This window comes from Raphanus sativus, chromosome 7 (assembly GCF_000801105.2).
Source record: "Raphanus sativus cultivar WK10039 chromosome 7, ASM80110v3, whole genome shotgun sequence".
NCBI lineage: Eukaryota > Viridiplantae > Streptophyta > Magnoliopsida > Brassicales > Brassicaceae > Raphanus > Raphanus sativus.
The window spans coordinates 7,817,167-7,834,666 of record NC_079517.1 but is presented as its reverse complement, the minus strand read 5'-3'; the positions used below and the strand labels follow the sequence as shown (position 1 = coordinate 7,834,666).

At 36.5% G+C, this 17,500-nt stretch overlaps 5 protein-coding genes across 5 annotated transcripts; 3 read left to right on the top strand and 2 right to left on the bottom strand.

The window, feature by feature from the left end:
• Positions 1-1,962: 1,962 nt before the first annotated feature.
• Positions 1,963-2,689, bottom strand: LOC108817056 (pathogenesis-related protein 5-like). The gene has a single exon (XM_056990327.1). The coding sequence runs from the start codon at positions 2,569-2,571 to the stop codon at positions 2,155-2,157; it is 417 nt and encodes a 138-aa protein (XP_056846307.1). The 5' UTR covers positions 2,572-2,689; the 3' UTR covers positions 1,963-2,154.
• Positions 2,690-5,242: 2,553 nt separating this feature from the next.
• Positions 5,243-9,657, top strand: LOC108817050 (protein ACCUMULATION AND REPLICATION OF CHLOROPLASTS 3, chloroplastic). Its single transcript, XM_056990964.1, has 15 exons — positions 5,243-5,712; positions 5,857-5,915; positions 6,160-6,224; positions 6,511-6,645; positions 6,815-6,863; positions 6,983-7,095; positions 7,176-7,247; positions 7,363-7,473; positions 7,597-7,775; positions 7,895-8,190; positions 8,312-8,640; positions 8,759-8,863; positions 8,958-9,095; positions 9,218-9,384; positions 9,476-9,657. Exons 1-15 carry the CDS (start codon positions 5,375-5,377, stop codon positions 9,537-9,539), a joined length of 2,220 nt encoding a protein of 739 aa, XP_056846944.1. The 5' UTR covers positions 5,243-5,374; the 3' UTR covers positions 9,540-9,657.
• A 183-nt stretch (positions 9,658-9,840) lies between these two features.
• On the bottom strand, positions 9,841-11,123 carry LOC108817053 (elongation of fatty acids protein 3-like). The gene is made up of 2 exons (XM_018589646.2): positions 10,458-11,123; positions 9,841-10,364 (listed from the first exon to the last, which is right to left on the bottom strand). Exons 1-2 carry the CDS (start codon positions 10,989-10,991, stop codon positions 10,071-10,073), a joined length of 828 nt encoding a protein of 275 aa, XP_018445148.1. The 5' UTR covers positions 10,992-11,123; the 3' UTR covers positions 9,841-10,070.
• A 2,522-nt stretch (positions 11,124-13,645) lies between these two features.
• On the top strand, positions 13,646-14,328 carry LOC108816725 (E3 ubiquitin-protein ligase RMA1H1). The gene is made up of 2 exons (XM_018589292.2): positions 13,646-13,716; positions 13,842-14,328. The coding sequence occupies exon 2, from the start codon at positions 13,848-13,850 to the stop codon at positions 14,244-14,246; it is 399 nt and encodes a 132-aa protein (XP_018444794.1). The 5' UTR covers positions 13,646-13,716; positions 13,842-13,847; the 3' UTR covers positions 14,247-14,328.
• Positions 14,329-15,281: 953 nt separating this feature from the next.
• Positions 15,282-16,301, top strand: LOC108814771 (30S ribosomal protein S9, chloroplastic). The gene is made up of 2 exons (XM_018587396.2): positions 15,282-15,706; positions 15,861-16,301. Exons 1-2 carry the CDS (start codon positions 15,362-15,364, stop codon positions 16,146-16,148), a joined length of 633 nt encoding a protein of 210 aa, XP_018442898.2. The 5' UTR covers positions 15,282-15,361; the 3' UTR covers positions 16,149-16,301.
• Positions 16,302-17,500: the final 1,199 nt, after the last annotated feature.

Sequence of the window (17,500 nt, the reverse complement as noted above, 5' to 3'; positions counted from 1 at the left end):
TAGTATTATCCCTTTTATGCGGTCATCTATAGTGACGTAGGTACGTAGTGTAATAGTTCTTTTTGTATCATGTATGTAATAGTTTTTTTTGTCATGTATGTAATAGTTTTTTTTTTTAACATTATGTATGTAATAATTTTTTTTATCATGCGTAATTATTATTATTATATAGTACTATACTTTATATCTTTTGGTTATCTTTGTCAGTATATGTCGTTTACAGAATCCCATATACGTTGGTTCCTGTAAATTTTAGTTGCCTACATGTTTTTTTCTTGCGTACGTTAGTTTACTATCAAAATGAAAAAATGGTATAAAAATTGCTATAGACATATTCCAGGAAATACTAACGTTAGACTCAGTTTTGACTCAACCATGGCTGATGCACACGGGAACTTTAGGGGCTGTGAGATGTTAACGTCCTCTAACCCAATGCAGTATAAGAATTAATTGAATATCATCAGTCTATAATTTCTTTTCTTTTTGAAAGACTAGAAAGTTCTGGATCCGAAAGGTCCGTGCATTTTTATGTGACGAGGTCTAAATCATATTAAATCAACTCTTATTAGAAGTGTATAGCTCTTCCAAAAATTGATATGCAGTTCCTTACACCTCTAATAGGTGATTCAAGAGTTCTACCCATTAGGTCATTTTCTCGTTTGTTAATAGAAAAAAAATAACTGTATTTGAAGGTTTATCACTTTATCCCATATCCAATATGATAATTTGGATGAGAATTTGTGAATGCATTCTCAAACCAATCCATTTGCGACGACTGGCGACTGCTTCCACTATGGAGATTATATGTCGCACTTAGAAATCATGTAGCAAGCTTATTTCTAATGAAAATGTCGTCCATGCCGTTTAGGCAAACAATGGAACCCAGGATGCGAACAAATGGTTAGGATTTTTGATAGTAATCACTACAAGTATCGAATGTCGGATATATTATTCGAACTGAGACAATCCGATATTTACTATTTGGATGTGTATGAAACAAAAATATCATTTGGTTCAGCACACGGAATCGAATTATCGGCTTAGGTCAAGTTGTATGGACACAAATATTGCTACGTATTTTGAAACTGGCATATATAAGTACGAGTGGAGGAGAAACAATTTGACGACCGATAGAAACTATTGTAGGTCCATATTGTAACTTGGCGGATTCGTGAATAGCAATAATGCAGAAAAGAACATGCTTTTTTAGAGAGGAATCAAATCAAAGACTTCCTCTTCAACAAAGACGGCCCATAATTCACGGTGGGGACATATTCCATCAAGGTTTCTAATCAGGGAATAGGTTCAGAAGACTGACGTAAAAATAGAATCTAGTTCATGAACTAAACCTGCCAGTACGAATCTATCTTCTGTTTTGGTGGGAAACAAACTTTGGTGACTAGGTAAATTTGAATTTTATTGGGTTGTGAAGGCTGACTTACACAGATATTTATGCTTCCATTGCTGTAGCTTTTATCAGAGACTACTAGGGGTAAGATAAATTGGGAATAAGAGCAGTTTGTAGCTTTCTACAAGTGGTTTTGATGAATCATAATGTATCTACAAAAATAGCTGGTTTTGTGTGTTTCAAGTCTTTCCTAGCCAAAAAGGTGGAGAAGATTCAAAGTTGGTTCGATCAAAACTAACCTGATCTCATTTGCACGGTTGCACCTAGTCAGATAAGGTGATGTGAACAAGCAAAATGCATATAAAGAAAAACAAGAGGGAGGTGCCACCTGAAAATATGATCCAATGTAGCACTTTCAGAGCGTCTCCGTCTCTCTCTTTCTTTCACATTACCTCTTAAAAAAAGAAGGTGACATGCATCCTTTGGTATAATAATGAGTTCTATTACCGACTGAATCATATGTTATACCTTTTAACAACAATCAATAATAGTTAAATAACCTATTGTTGTTTTTTCCAACTCAATGAACACTTTTAGGAAAAAAAGATCAAATCTGTATATGTAGTTATTCTCTTATAACTCTATGTTAGGAATATCTCTTTATCTTCTGTATTTATATGAGTTATAAGCATCTTCTTTAATCATACAAGTGGAAGATATTAATCTTACGTGCATAGCAAGCAACCAAAAGAAACGTGAGAGAGAGAAACCCGGCCCGGCCCGAATCTAAACCGGAGCACCGGTTTTTAAGAGCGGGTGGGACAGAACGTGATCAAGTAGTTAGATTGGGAACAAGCGAAGGTGCTTGTTGCGTCGTCATAGGCGTAGCTGTAAGCGCTATGACAAGCTTTCTTGAACGTCTTCGAGTAAGCTCCCGTGCAGCAATATTCCGGTTTGTTAAACGCCTGGCAGGCGCTCTTGCACGCCACCACGTTGTTGTTCTGTGGATCCATGACTCGAAGCTCGTTAGGGCAAATCACGTTGAGATCGGAGAAGCAGCCTGCGTATTTGCAATCTCCGGTACCTCCTTGGGGTTTTATCCCTATCTTGACGTTGTAGTGTGACTGGAGGAACTCCGCCAGCTCCGGCACATTTAAGAACGCCGCCGCAATCTCCGGTGACACAGTTGCCTTGGCGGGATGAATCGAAGTTGCAGAACCCATCTAGATTAAAATGATATCAGATTTAAAAACTTCCCATAAAGGAAAAAACTACAAAAGTACGAGCCAATCCCCTAATTAATATTAATCTTCCCCCTGCCGGATCTATAGGTTCGTAACCCGACATGATATAAAAGTCGTAATTAAGGACCTGACTGGTTTAACTGCAGCGGTTGCGTTTGCAGTTGCGGGAGTTTACGGGTGCGGGTGGTTGCGGTTTCAAGCGTTTTCTAGAAATTTGCGGGACTCTTATGACTGGTAAACTACCAAACGCAACATCTGTTAAATAATAAATTAATAATATATACATTTTATATAATTATAAAAATATAAAAATTATAAAATATAATAAATATAAAATTTATATTTATATTTATAAAATCATATTATTAAATTTTAAAAATTTATAGAAAATATTTTGGTTTGAAAATTTTATAATATAAATTAAAATATAATATGTATACATTTTACAATATCTATTATTTCAATTTAAAAAATTTATTGGATATTTTTAGTATTATTTTTATTTATTTTGTTTTTAAAGAAAAAAAATTATCCTCCCGCAACTGCCCTCAACCGCAAACGCTAGTTGGAACCAGCTTTTGATTTTAAGAGGTTCGGAGCGGTTTGAAACGATTTGTAGCGTTTTCTATGACTGTTTCGAAACGCCAACAACCGCTGCGAACCGCAAAAACTGCGTTTGCGGGTGGTAGCGGGAAAACCAGTCATGCCCTTATCGTTCCACCGAGTATAACTGTCTCAAAGTTCCGAAATTTTTAACCGATAAAAGCTATCATCTCGAGGAGGAATATTAGAATATTACATCACACATAAAAAATTCTAAAAAACATTAAATAATATATAAAAAATTAAAGTCAGAATATTCATTAATTACCAATTAGTTTTAAGTAGCCCATAGTTAACTCGAATCTAACAACCATCCAGAGAGAGGGGTGAGCTGAACGGAAACACTTGGATTTAATTGAAGACCACCGTCGCCTAGGTTGTTGTCGTCTTTCCTTGTGAGAGTTCATTGCCAGACGGTGGAAATATAACTGTCTTCGGTGGTGGCGGACGCATTTTTCTGAACACAAACCAAAAAGTAACATTAAAAAGAATTAAGAGAACGACTAAATATCAGAATTATTAGGCAACGAAATAAACCTACTCTTAAGTATTGGAATTAAAATTCCATTTTTACCACTAAAAGAAAATATAAAATAAAAATACTATAACTCTACTTAATTTTTTATTTCATAATAAAATAATGAACAAGAAAAAAAATTACTCTATCTACGGAATAAATTCGGTTAAAATATTTTTTACTTTATACTTTATTTTAATTTATTTTAAAACAAAATAGAATAGAATGGGACATGCATTTTCCAAAAAATAAAAAAAAATCATCAAAAGTAAGCTGATATTGAATTGTTCTTTCTATAAATAGAGGAGATTAAGATGATGTAGAATGTAACAATGAAATGAGAAAGATAAGATAGAGAGTGTTTTGTAGTTACTTGTGATAAACATGAAGAAGAGAATGTGAAAACTGGAGAGATTTGCCATGCTTTCTGCTCGGACAATTTGGATGTGTGAAATAAAAGCCTATTATTAATCTGGACTAGAGGTTCTCAGCTTACTTCAGCTTGTATGGACGCAATGATTACTGTCGGTATTTGGTTCAATTTGTACAGACACAAATATTACCGTATCTGTTAACGGTGGATAAAACCAAGAACTTGGCAACTTACCATGCCACATAAGAGTGGATACGAAAAAAAAACAAATTGAGGAATGAAAGAAAGTTTTGTAGGTCTGTATTACTTGTAGGATTAATGAATACCACCAATTATGGTGAAAAACATGCTTTTTAGGGTGGCATCAAATCAAAGCTACTTCTTCTCCAACAAAGACCCGCAATTCATGGGGGACACTCCATCAACGGAGACTAGTATATAGATTGGATTGAGACGAGAAGACTGGCTAACCAGACCTAACTAGCAAAGTTTTCTAGAGTCAAGTTCATGAACCGAAACCACATTTGTGTGTGATAAAATAAAAGAGAAATTGGCTTTTACTTAAATCATATGTTTGGTTGGAAATAACAAAGTTAGAGACTTTTGCAAATTTTAACGGTTTAACCTATGGGTTGGGAAGACTGACACAGACAGTCATGTTCATTAGTTTGGAACGTAACTTTGTGTGGAAGGAAAGATTAGTTGGCTTACTTAAAACTTGTCTGTGACAATGGGTTTCTTTGAACTTCCTTTATCGACTGAATCAGAAATAACATAGAACATATCCTTCGATATCAACAAGGTTTAATGAACTGTGGTTTGTTTCTAACGTGATGAACACGAGAGTTGCACAGTTACAAAGTTTAATAGCTCCATGACAATCCTGGAAGGCGAAATGATAGTATTAGTAGCGAAACTAGCAACACACAAACAGCTTGAGTCAACAACAAAAGCAATTAAGATGAGAGTCGGATGAATATGAGAGTGCCATGGAATGCAATTAGTAGCTGTAGAGTGCCATTGGTAAAATGAATATAGTTCGGACAATATGGGTTACATCTGCAATTTACTATAACATGGGGACTAAAACGGAAATAAGTAGTAAAAAAATTTGAGGGATTATGCACAATCAACTAAACTCACAGTTCCGGCGGATATTTTACTCTTCCTTCCAGAATAATTTATATCGGGACAACTTCTCAGACATGCCCCTGTCTCTTTGGTCGGAATCTCTTCTTCTTCTATCAATCAATCAATCTATGTGACCATCCATTTCTAAGTGAATCGTAATGTCGTCGATATCTATGGAGCTTCTTCCCGTTTTCTCCACTCTCCGAGCACCATTGTTCACTACTCGTATGCCTCTCCTTCCTTCTTCCGGCCTTTCATTTTCGTCCGTTGGTGCTGCTACATCGCGATTGCAATCCACCGCTCGAAAGGCGCGTCGGGTATGCGTGATGTGCTTGGTCAGAGATTCGGCTTCTGCTGCTGAGACGTCGTCGTGGGGGAGAGAAGATGATGGGTCTGAGTTCTTCTACATAGAGGTTCTTGTCATCGGTAGTCGTAAGGAGTCTATCATTGATTCCTGCTTGGATTCTCCTTTTCCTTCTCTTCCTCTCCGCTTCTGGTAATAATCATCATCTTCGATTCCCTCATTAAAAGCTTTGCAGCTTTCTTCTACTTATGCTGTTGCTCACTTAGAATGAATGGGTTTATGTTTATTCATGAAATTTACCAAAAATTTAACTGTAAAGTTCTCTCCTTTTTCCAGGAGTATTAGCAGAGACAGCTCTGGAGTTTCAGTCTTACAGCAGAGGCTCACTCACGAAGGTCCCATTCTTTATATATTTTTTATTTGAGTTTCTTTAGCGATTAGCTTCTTATAGAAATCAGATGTTAGGGAGAGCTAAGGTGTTTGATTATCTACTTTGAATTCCAAAGTTTTGAGACAGTGTATGATAGTTATGTCTGTCTTAGCGTATTTCGTATGTGTAGCTAAGTTGTTCAAGAAGATAGCAGGGGATATTCTATCTTTCTTACCCATTACCTCTCTCTCTCTTTTGTGTGTTCACAGATAATGTTTTCAAGACCATGAATCCAATTGAGCTTATACAGTCGCGTCCAAAGGCCTTCATCCTTGTTTGTACTTCCCTTGCCTACTCATTGTTTGTCTTCTCTTTTTATGCTATAGCAAATCTTGTGTCTTTTGCATTTCCAAATCCCCACAATGTATTAGTGAATTATTTTTTTTAGCATAACCAAACAAGACACCGTATGTGTGCAATCCCGTAATCAACAACCATGCTTCCTAAGTTTTATCGTAGGCTCTTAGTGAAATGATAATGGTTTTCTATTTTCTCTTCGTGGAACTGTGGAACAGTACTGGTCGTGCAACTGATTCTGGTTAAACTCTTCTCCTGACCAGGTGGCTAGTGCTGGATATGGTTCTGACCATGTCGAAGCTATTAATATTCTTAGTGCAGTCAGATCTGAGGGTAGCTTAGCTGTTGCTGTGCTTTTAAAGCCTTTCAGCTTTGAAGGTAGAAGGCGTCTTGAAGAGGTAGTCTTTTGTTGTTACTATTCTACCATCTCATCATATTCATATGACAAGCTTAATAATAGTCCATCGAATAAATTTTATCAACCAACAAGCCCAGTGGCATTTACTATCTCTAGTTGGAATCTCTTTTGTCTCTCTTTTCCTAATTTCGGAGGTTGTGTTTGTGCAGGTTAACGAATTGGCTAAAAAACTGCAGCATCATACTAGTTTCTCTATAGGTATTTATTTCTATTAGCCAGTACAATAAATTTGCCTGACACATTAGTGTCCGAAAATCTACCTTTGTTGTAGTTATCCTTCTGGCCATGAACTGACTTTAAACTTTGGCTTTTTTTAGATATTGACATTGAGATGTTACTTCAGAAGGATTTGGTAACTTTGGATGAAGCGCTGAGAAATGCAAACAATGCTGTCTCCAAGGCAATTAATGCAGCCTCTGCTCTTATAAGCGTAAGCATACTTTTTGTCTCTCATAGTAAAGTATACTCAAAAATTATTTGTCATTTTTTCATATATGGTTTTTTATACAGGGGATGCATGGAAACTTTATCGACATGATGCATAAAGATCTTAAAGAACTTGAAAGCTCACAAGTTACAACGGTAAGTTTCTTGGACCAGTGGTTTAACTTAATGCAGATAATATATTTCCATCTCGTAGGATAGTAAACTTTTAGTTTGAGGTTGAATTCAATCATTCTACTCTATTAATATTCAGATTCTAGAAAGCTACAAAGAGGCAAAAGTTGGTTTTGGGGCTGGTCACAACCTTAAGACTTCTATTTTACGAGCTATACACGATTGCCCTTTCTTTCGCCCTGGTATAAAGGTATCTCTAATCTCTTGTAAGAGCATTTCATTCGTACAACTTAAGCTCTCTTGTAAGATTGGTCTGACAGTAACGTGAATGAAATAATCTTAACACATGGATTTTTTTTTTCCCATTATGCAGGATCTAAAGGCTATTATATGCATTGTGGCTAGCTCGGTAGGTCTTCAGAAGAAGGACGTGAAAACAATTCTCCGTACTTTTCGTCAAACAATGGAGTACACTGGAGACATCATAGTATCTACTGTTCATGAACCTGATCTGGAGCCTAAAGTCCTCGTCACAACTTTTTTTATTCTAAGGTATGTGATGATATCTATGTTTACAATTTCAAGCTATGCTGGTTTTGGTCATTCAGATTTTATTTCCACTGATCACTGTTAAGCATTAATGCATATGTCTCTCATATATGTCATCACAGTTGTCCAGAGGAGGAAGCATCCAGCAAAGGCAACATTTTTTCTGGTCTTTTTCCTTTTGTTTTGAATATCTTCAAGAAATATCGTTCACAACTCCAAAAGGAAACAAACATTGGACTTGGAGAAGCGAGGGTTGCGATGGAAGATTCAGCAGACTCTTCTGAAATGAAAACATCAAATCAGAGGGTTGAAGTTGACTCCGAGGAACCCCTGGAAGTTTCTGAGAGTGGTGATAGTGATAGAGAGGAGGAACCATCTAGAAACAGTCGCCTGGGTCTTGGAGATGAGAATATAGAAGGTACAAAATCTAAAAAAACAAGCTTATCTATGCGATGCTTCATTTGCTTGTTTATTCATAGGATGCTGAGTACAAAACTAAACTGTTTTGAAAAGTTATACAATATCATCTTTTTTTGTAGATTATGGTGCTATCCAGAGGGAGCCAATTGCTAACTGGAGTATGGATCCAGGATATCAGATTGAGCAGAAAAGACCAGCTGATTCTGGAGACACCGCAGTGCTTAGCCTGAGTATTGTCAACCTTCCCGTTGGTGTGAGACCTTCAAAGAATTTGAACAGTAGTCTCAGCAAACCCTCTAAGAAGGGTGGTTCCAGAGATGAATCATTTTTCAACTCTAATAGCTCAACAAAAGGCTCTGGTGATACTGCTGCATCTACCCTGCTGTCTGAGAAATATGCTGACTTTACAAAGCAAAGAAACTTATCCGCTCGAGCAGCGTCTATGCTGGTAAGTAGCAGTCTGTTAGGTCTTAAGATATAAAATCATTCTCTTAGTAGTGAGTTGCTTTCTTGAGTGAAAAGTCATTGTCAACTGACAGAATTTTTTTAATTCTTTCTCAACTTAGGAAGCTGAAAGAGATTCATCAAAAAGGTGGAGTCCTATTCAGGAGATGCAGTACAGAGGAGGATTGTTCAAGGGAAGATGCCAAGGAGGCCTTCCTGAAGGAAAGGTAAACTGTAGTGTTTTGGCCTTTTATGCTTGAGACCACAAAACCTTTCTTAATTGATCCCAAAAAGTAATGGCTGGAATGTTTGCCAACACAGGGTCGTTTGGTACTTGGAGATGGAAGCATATATGATGGAATGTGGCACAACGGTAAAAGATCTGGTCTTGGAACATTCTACTTCAAGAACGGAGACGTGTTCCAAGGCACTTGGCGAGAAGATTTGATACATGGAAAGGTAATTTATATTAGTCTTTTTGATCTTTTTAATCTGTATTTAGCTTAGTAAACCTATTTTTCCTAGATAGATAAAGATTGTAATCAGACAGACCGAACTTGTTTTGGTGTTCTGTCTTGCAGGGCTGGTTTTATTTCCACAAAGGTGACCGGTGGTTTGCAAATTTCTGGAAAGGAAAAGCAAGCGGGGAAGGACGGTTCTATTCAAAGTCGGGTGAGATATTCTTTGGACAGTTCAAAGATGGATGGCGTCACGGAGACTTCCTCTGTATAGACGTGGATGGAACAAGGTCAGTGACCCCTTACAAACTCTTAATTTAATTTAGATACAACACCAAACCCCCAAGTTTCTTAAAACTGTCGATGCCTTTTTATCCTCAGATACTCTGAAACTTGGGACGACGGTGTTCTAATTGACCGGAAGCAAATGGACGCCGGAGATTGAAATCGTCCAAGCACACCCTTTAAAAAAGTATGTTGTAATATGTATAGTGCAGATCAGCTTTTGTCCTTTTTTCTCAGGTGTATTATTACAAAACTCATAAAAGTATTCCTTTGACTTAGTTCTGCACGTTGTCTTAATTTTCTTTGATCAGATGTTGTAAAAGTAACGAATCCAATACCAAATCTACCGGACTTTTGTTAACTTGCAACCTGGGAAAAGAGACTGAAACTTCAAAAGATGAAAAGTATCTAAATAATTTAACATAACCTAACAAAAAAATAAATAGTATATTTATATTAAATAAATAAATTGATAGTTTTCTCTCAAGAGTAACTTTAATTACTCAACTGTTAAAACATCGTTATCAGAATCCGATATGGATTTACGTATATATACTATACAATACATTCACGTAAGTTAATCATCATACAACAACAGAAGAAAAAATCTCAATCTCCAGTTTTTTTTTTCCTGAAGTAGATTTCTTTTCCGGTTGATAATATATCATTTTTCTTAATAATACAAAAAATATTATTGTTTACGTGGGCTTAACGAACGCGTCTTGACGTAAAACTTCAAGTAGAGCAACGAGATAACGGCGTTTAGAACGGAGTTAAACAGCCAAGCACCGATACCGTTACAACCTCCGCGTTTGACCAGGTGTATGCACAATACGCCTACGTGGCACACCGTCAAACACCCCAACAATACGGCCTGGCAGTTAACGACCAACGGAAAACACGCGCCACGTAACCCGATCGCCGTCCAGAATCTGTAACCGTACACGACGGCGTAAGAAACGGTCGTCAGTAGTATCGCCACAACCTGCACAAACCAAGGACGGTTCGATTTAGAAAATTTGTATTTGATTTCGGTTTAAATGTGTTGTAAAACCGAACCGGTTAATTAATAACGTACCTGGAAGGACTGGGAGTACTCGAGCCAGAGGAAGGAGATACAGAGGAGAGAAGACTGGTTGATGAGCTGGAAGAAGCTGAGCTTACGACGTCGTATCACCGCGAAGAAGGTTCTGAACAGATGAAGGAACCGAGAGAGGTAAAACGCGTACGACCAGAAGAACACGCGTCCCGAAGCGCGTGTCCCCACGGGAAAACAGAGGAACCACTGGAGCGCCGTGGTCCGCGTTCGCCGCCACAGCCAGCGCGTGTCGCGGATCTCAGCGGCGGCGGAGAGGAGGATCCCGACGAAGATGACGGCGGAGATCAGAGCCATGGCTAGGCTGTGCAGAGCCGGGACGGGGCCGAGGGAGAGGCCGCGCCGTCGTCGGAGGATCGCAAGGAGGACGTGGAGAGAGACGGCGGCGATGACGTATGATGAAACGGCGGTGAAGAGGAAAAACCACGTGGAGGCGTATGATTGAGTTGGACTCCAACGGAAGTTAACGATGTTGGGGTGCTCCGTTAGCCAGTATTTCACGGTCTGAGCCGCCATTGGTCGATGATATACAGAGATCGAAATCACAGTGTTGTGTATGTAATAGAGAAAATGAAGAAGCAGTTGAGGAATCAGAATCAGGTGGGAATATGATAGATGCTTTTATGTGAAGATTGATATTTTTTTCTCACCGGCTCTCTATTTATATACTACCCCATTTCGTGTGTATGTGTGTGTGTGTGTGAAAGAAATAAAATTATAGGACGACACTGAAAACGTCAGCGTCAAAGTCGACATATTGAAAGAGATTACTTTATTGTTCCATCAAATAATTTATGTTTTGATATAACATTTTCATTTTCTTATACAATAATCCCGGTTAATGTATCATCGTGCCATATGGTTATAATATTTTTAAATCTATATATAATTTTTCATTTGGCAATTTGTGGAATGTTTATGTTATCCAAACTACTTAAATTTGAAAGATAAATTAAAGGATTTTTAGCCACCATTTGAATTCAAGCATTTTTTAGAGTTTATAAATGTTTTACATAGGATAGCGAAAGCATATATATAAATGTTTTACATAGGATAGCGAAAGTTGATTTTTACATGCAAAGAAACAAGAGATTAAAACCAATTACAATCCTTTCTTCCAGAAGTCATATCTGTATTGAATATTATGCATTGTTATCTTCGATTTCAGATCAAATCATTTTTTTATATGAAAACACATAGTTTTTTTTTTTTTTTTTGGTCAAGTGAAAACACATAGTTTAATCCACGTACGATATGAGTTGGATCATCTTCCATTTGGAACCTTCATATAGTTACGGTCAATTTGATTCGTCCGTTATATCAATAGTACAATAAATTAATAATACCTTCTTCTAGATCGACTTTAAGCGATTAACATTCGTGGAATAATTTTATAGTAACACTTAGGATCTTTTACTCTGAACCGTAAACACGGTCACTCCATGAAACATTTAAAACGTGTACTAATATAAAACATTACTAGATCTTGATCCGCGCTTTGGAAGCGCGGAATATTTTACGATGGAAAATTTCACTAATAACTTAACAAATATTTTGGTAACTTTTAAAGAGTGTGTATTTAAAATATTTTTGCATTTAAATCAGTGTTTTTAAATTCAACCCGATTGTGATTATACCGGTTAATCCGAAGATCTAACAATTCAATTTAGGTTTTTAAAATATTCATATTAAAAAATCACTAAAACCCGAGACTAACCGATTGAACTGATGGATGACCGATATGTAATCTAATTTGATTTAAATTGTAATAGTTTCATAATTTGTAATCTTATAATCCAAATTTTAAAGTTCATTATTTTGCAATTTATGAAATTATGACGTTTCTACAAAATTTTAAAGAAAAAATGATGGATATAAAATAACTAAGATTAATTATTGTATTGTTTGGAAACATTAATAGTAGTATATAAAATATATTATTTGGAAACATTTATAGTAGTATAAAGAAATAAATATATTGTTTGGAAACATGGATAGTAGTATAAATAAAGAAACATTAGTGATTTAATGTAGGTTTAAATCTAAAGTATAAAGGTGTATTTAATTTAAAAACTTACAAAATAAATGTTAGGTCCAATAGAATGTTTCTGTTTTAATAAGATAGATACTGCATAAACAGTATTGAGTGCGTTTATGTATAAAATATGCCAAAAATATGAAAGACGTGTTATTCGATCATCAACCTCTATAATTCATATTCTACAAAAAAAAAACATCTATAATTCAGAAACCATCCAAAACTCCCACAAGGTAATATGGTTTTACCACCGAACGTAGACCTTTTTATCGAATATGTAAACCTTTTTTGCTTGTTTGACAAGGAGTTCTCTAAATTAAATTATTTTTAAAAAGATATAAAAAGTTAAATTGCAGCAAGAAAAAGGGTCAGAAACGAAAAAAAAAATTATCAATGAAATAGTATTCCCTCTATTTCAGTTAACACGCATATTAAAATACCTTGGAGAAAAGACAAACAATACTAAAATATGTTAACTATAATTAATGAGAAGGAATAGGCAATGATATAATCATTTAAAAAAAAATATTATTATTTTGTTGTATTGGATTCCTAGAAAAATTTATATTGTGAAACAAAAGAAATCTCCAAAAAAAAGAAGAGTAATAAAATTCCCAATGTTTTGTGTTTTCGTTATTGGTCAAAGGTCTCAGTTTCTATTTCTCGTAGATTTTACACTAGTTTTTAGTGAGTTGTTAAGGTAAGCTAGCTAATGAGTTGTTTGACCGTATAATCAAATTTGTATAGTTGATAGTACCAATCATCACAAAAATAAGGAAGATGACATGATGTCGCCACTGAGGCGTCCAAGTCGAAAGACACAGGTTGGTGTCAACTGTCAAGTCTAGCTAAGTGATCAGAAATTAATCAGCTATTCATTTGGGCCACGTCTGGGTAGTTGGGCCCATATAAATTAAGGACTTGGTTTTTTTCGCTAAACCTAATGGGACAAATATATACTATTCGTAACAATAAAAAACAAAAACAAAAATTGTTGGCCGAATAACAGAAACACCCTATTATTCAGTAATAGAAAATAGTTTTAAAAAGAATTAAAAGTTAAAAATTGGAATAAAATCAGGAGGAAGCTTCCAAGAAAGTATATTAATAACTCTCTTCCGTTTTTCATTCGCCGAGTCCCTCTCTCTCGCTTGCCATCTCACATCAGAAAGCCTCTCTCTTTCTCTATCTCGTCTCGCTGAGGTAAAAAAAAAATCGAAACTTTGAATAATTTTTACTAGAATTTTGATCAATGCTGCATGTTTGATCAAATTCTATGCCAAACCATGTGAGGGTTTCGATTGTTTTAATCTCGTTTTGTGTTATAGGAACCAATGTCTTTGAGCAACGAGGAAGACGTTTCGAGCAACTTTGGATGCAACATATGTCTTGAAATGGCGAGAGAACCGATCGTGACATTATGTGGTCATTTGTTCTGCTGGCCTTGTCTGTACAGATGGATCCATTTCCATTCCCAATCGAATCACTGCCCTGTTTGTAAAGCTCCGGTCAAGGAAGACAGTTTGGTTCCTTTGTACGGATCCGGGAAGCCATCTTCTGACCCGAGATCGAATCCTGCTGCTAAAATCCCGAATCGACCATCTGCACCTGCTGCACCTAGGCTTGAAACAGCTCGTCCTCGTCTCCGACAAAGACATCATCACGAGTCTAATTTCTTTGGAGGGTTTGCTTCAGTTCCAGGTGGTGCACGGTTCGGTAACTTCTTGTTGTAGCAGGAAAGTACGTATCTTGTTGAGTCTGAGTAGGCACGGTGCACTCCTGTTTTTCGATAATGTTTTTTAAAACTACACATCGGCTACAAATTTTGTTTTGAGGCTCCATTGTCTACGTCTTTTATATTATGTTCTAAAATAAATAATTTTGAAGTAACTTGAGATATTTGATTGTTCGGTCTCTCTATCTCTCTCTAGTGTTATATGTGCATATTGATCTGTACATGAATGTTGATTACATATCAATAGCCTAGAGACCGACCCTTTTTCATTTCTATATTCACTATTGAATGTATTATCCGAGCCGCTTTATGAAATTCATTCTTGAGAGTATTTTTTTTGTTTGTCACGATGAAGGTCTCTTATAAATATATTCTTCTCTATTAGTCTATGTCCTACCTCCGTGTTCCTGAAAATATGATTTTTTAGATTTTAGTTTTGTTCCATTAGTCTAAAAAATTTTTAAGGTAATTTTGAATACTTTTAAGACACATTAATTGAAAATAATTGAATTGACTAAATATTATTGGTTCATAGTTATTAGAAAAGTGTATAATAAATATAAATAAAAAGTTTAATTAAAAACATCGATTGTTTTCTTAATATGCATGAATTGTCTAGAAAATTTTATTTTCAGGAACAGAGGGAGTATGAACAATCATTAATGACAAGTAATCCCAGCAGTTTATGAATTCGAGTTATGTCATTGACTAAATTACTATGGTTTGGCCAGACATCAAATTACCATATTTTACGTTTCATTTAAAAAATCTGAACTTGATTATTGGTTGATACTGTTTGATCGGAAATCCAGTCCCTACAGATACTGTTTGTAAAGAGATTAGTTGGGTCTTGGCTTAGACACCTCCTGCATTAAAAAAAAAAACTTAACACATGATTGATCTCATAAACAGTTGAATATGTCTTTTAACACAAACGCGTACAGTAATAATACAAAAGATTTACTTGAATCCATTTTAAAGCCCATTTTAAGGCTTTATTGGGCCTATTACAGTCACTCGGATAAGCTCACGAAGGGATAGAGAGACCGAACCTCATCTCATCTTCACTCTCCTCCGTTATCCTCTTCTTCTCTAAAGCTTCCTCCAGCGACAATGGCGTTGTCGGTTTCAAACCTCGCCTCTTCACTCTCCTCTCTCTCTTTCTCTTCCCAGGTCTCTCAGGGACCAACCACCCTCTCCTTCCCCAGGACGAACTCGGTGTTCTCACTGCCGGCGAAATCAGCTCGTCGCGCCTCTCTCTCAATCACCGCCACGGTGGAAGATCCCGCGGAGGTAGCGGAGGATACGATGGAGCTGAAGAAGTACGTGAAATCGAGGCTTCCGGGAGGCTTCGCAGCTCAGAAAATCATAGGCACGGGTCGGCGTAAGTGCGCCATAGCTCGTGTCGTTCTCCAAGAAGGCACCGGCAAAGTTATTATTAACTATCGCGATGCCAAGGTAGTTTGACATTGAATACGTTACAGATTAAGTTGTAATCAATTTCAAATAGTTCTTATGATGGTCTCTAGGTGGTTTAGACTTAGGATAAGTTGGCTGAGAGATTATATGGTTAATGGCTCTCTAATTGTGAAGTGTGGAACTCCTTTTGCAGGAGTACCTACAGGGCAACCCACTGTGGCTTCAGTACGTTAAAGTGCCATTAGTGACACTGGGTTACGAGAACAGCTACGACGTGTTTGTGAAAGCCCATGGTGGCGGTCTCTCTGGTCAAGCTCAAGCCATTACTCTCGGAGTTGCTCGTGCCCTCTTGAAGGTGAGTGCGGACCATAGATCGCCGTTGAAGAAGGAAGGTTTACTCACCAGAGACGCGAGAGTCGTTGAGAGAAAGAAGGTTGGGCTCAAGAAGGCCCGTAAAGCACCACAGTTCTCCAAGCGTTAACGAGCCTTCTTTTGTTTTATTGTTATTGTTGTTGGATATCAACTCTTCTAAGTACACTTCTTTGCCTCCAATTCTGTTTCTAAGTTGATGTGTGTAGATGATGAACCAATCTCTGTGTTGTTGATTGAATAGAATGCAGAAGTTGTTATGATTGTGACTCGTATGCACTAATCGATTGTGATCTCAATTGTTTGTAAAAAAATTTCTTGAAAACTAGGCTTCAAACATATGTAGTTCTTCCTGTTTGGTAAGTGGATTTTCAGAAGTGGGTTTTGTTTTGCCTCGTGGTCTCTCGCGTTCTCTTAGACTTAGTCTCCTTGTCATCATCATTCGGTTTGCCACGGGTGAGACAGTGATGCATACAGAAAATAAAAAAACCGGAGATTGGTAGGCTGGTTTAGCTGAGAATGGTGATGCGAATTTGGAATGTTAGGTAAGAGAGAGAGCTTACCCACTTTGACTCTTTCCCATTCATTTTTCTCTTCCTGCCTCTGTTTTTTGCCACTACTCTTTTTTTTTACTTTTATTAGTCTAGTACTTACACAACTTGTTTTTATGCAATATAGTATTTAATAGAGAGAGCAAGTTGATATATGTGTATATGTTTACATCAGTAAGGAAATCAAATCACGTGTATGGTCCTATCAATTTATTGATTACATACATAGTCAGCGGAACATTAATCTGTAAACAATTTAATGATTTTGAGGTGTCTATATTTCTTGATAATTTTTATTACGTTACTCATCGTCGTCAGCTGAGGACACATCACATCAAATCCATGACTTTTTTTTCATCAATGTTCATATTTCTGGATCTACTACCACCGTCAAGATTCACAAGTACGCACAAGTGAAGTTATTGTATCAGGAGTGCATGTAACTTGCTGAATATATGTACTTTTAGAAGAGTTAAAAAAAACAGTGGTGCCATTGCCATATCGCTATCACTTACTGTAGCACTTCGCTGCCACAATTACAACAGTAAGATATTGGTATACAAGTGTCATTCCTTCGATTAAACCGAGGTCACCACATCTGTATGTGCGTATATCTACATTTTTCTCCTTTTTTTGAGAAAGGGCTTATAACTCTACATTTTTCTTTTTGAAGAAATAACTCTACATTGTTAACTTAAAAATGGTAGATGTGAAAAACAAAAGAAAATATATGAGTAAACGAATGAGTGATGATTTATTTTTTAAAACTCGTTGTTTTATGCTCATGGTGAACAGATTTTCCTCTATAAAACATACTTTCAATGAAGCTAAAAGTAAAACTAAAAATCTATCTGCATAGACAAATTGTTACTTTTAGTTTCATCATCCAGTGGAATAAGTGAGCATCAACCAC

Excerpts from the sequence above, each read along its gene's own strand:
- LOC108817056 (XM_056990327.1), bottom strand. The coding sequence starts at position 2,571 with ATGGGTTCTGCAACTTCGATTCATCCCGCCAAGGCAACTGTGTCACCG.
- LOC108817050 (XM_056990964.1), top strand. The coding sequence starts at position 5,375 with ATGTCGTCGATATCTATGGAGCTTCTTCCCGTTTTCTCCACTCTCCGA. Across the intron at positions 7,248-7,362 it reads AAAGCTCACAAGTTACAACG|ATTCTAGAAAGCTACAAAGA; the intron begins GTAAGTTTCTTG and ends ATTAATATTCAG. Across the intron at positions 9,385-9,475 it reads ATAGACGTGGATGGAACAAG|ATACTCTGAAACTTGGGACG; the intron begins GTCAGTGACCCC and ends TTTTATCCTCAG.
- LOC108817053 (XM_018589646.2), bottom strand. The coding sequence starts at position 10,991 with ATGGCGGCTCAGACCGTGAAATACTGGCTAACGGAGCACCCCAACATC. Across the intron at positions 10,365-10,457 it reads AGTACTCCCAGTCCTTCCAG|GTTGTGGCGATACTACTGAC; the intron begins GTACGTTATTAA and ends TGGTTTGTGCAG.
- LOC108816725 (XM_018589292.2), top strand. The coding sequence starts at position 13,848 with ATGTCTTTGAGCAACGAGGAAGACGTTTCGAGCAACTTTGGATGCAAC.
- LOC108814771 (XM_018587396.2), top strand. The coding sequence starts at position 15,362 with ATGGCGTTGTCGGTTTCAAACCTCGCCTCTTCACTCTCCTCTCTCTCT. Across the intron at positions 15,707-15,860 it reads TTAACTATCGCGATGCCAAG|GAGTACCTACAGGGCAACCC; the intron begins GTAGTTTGACAT and ends CTCCTTTTGCAG.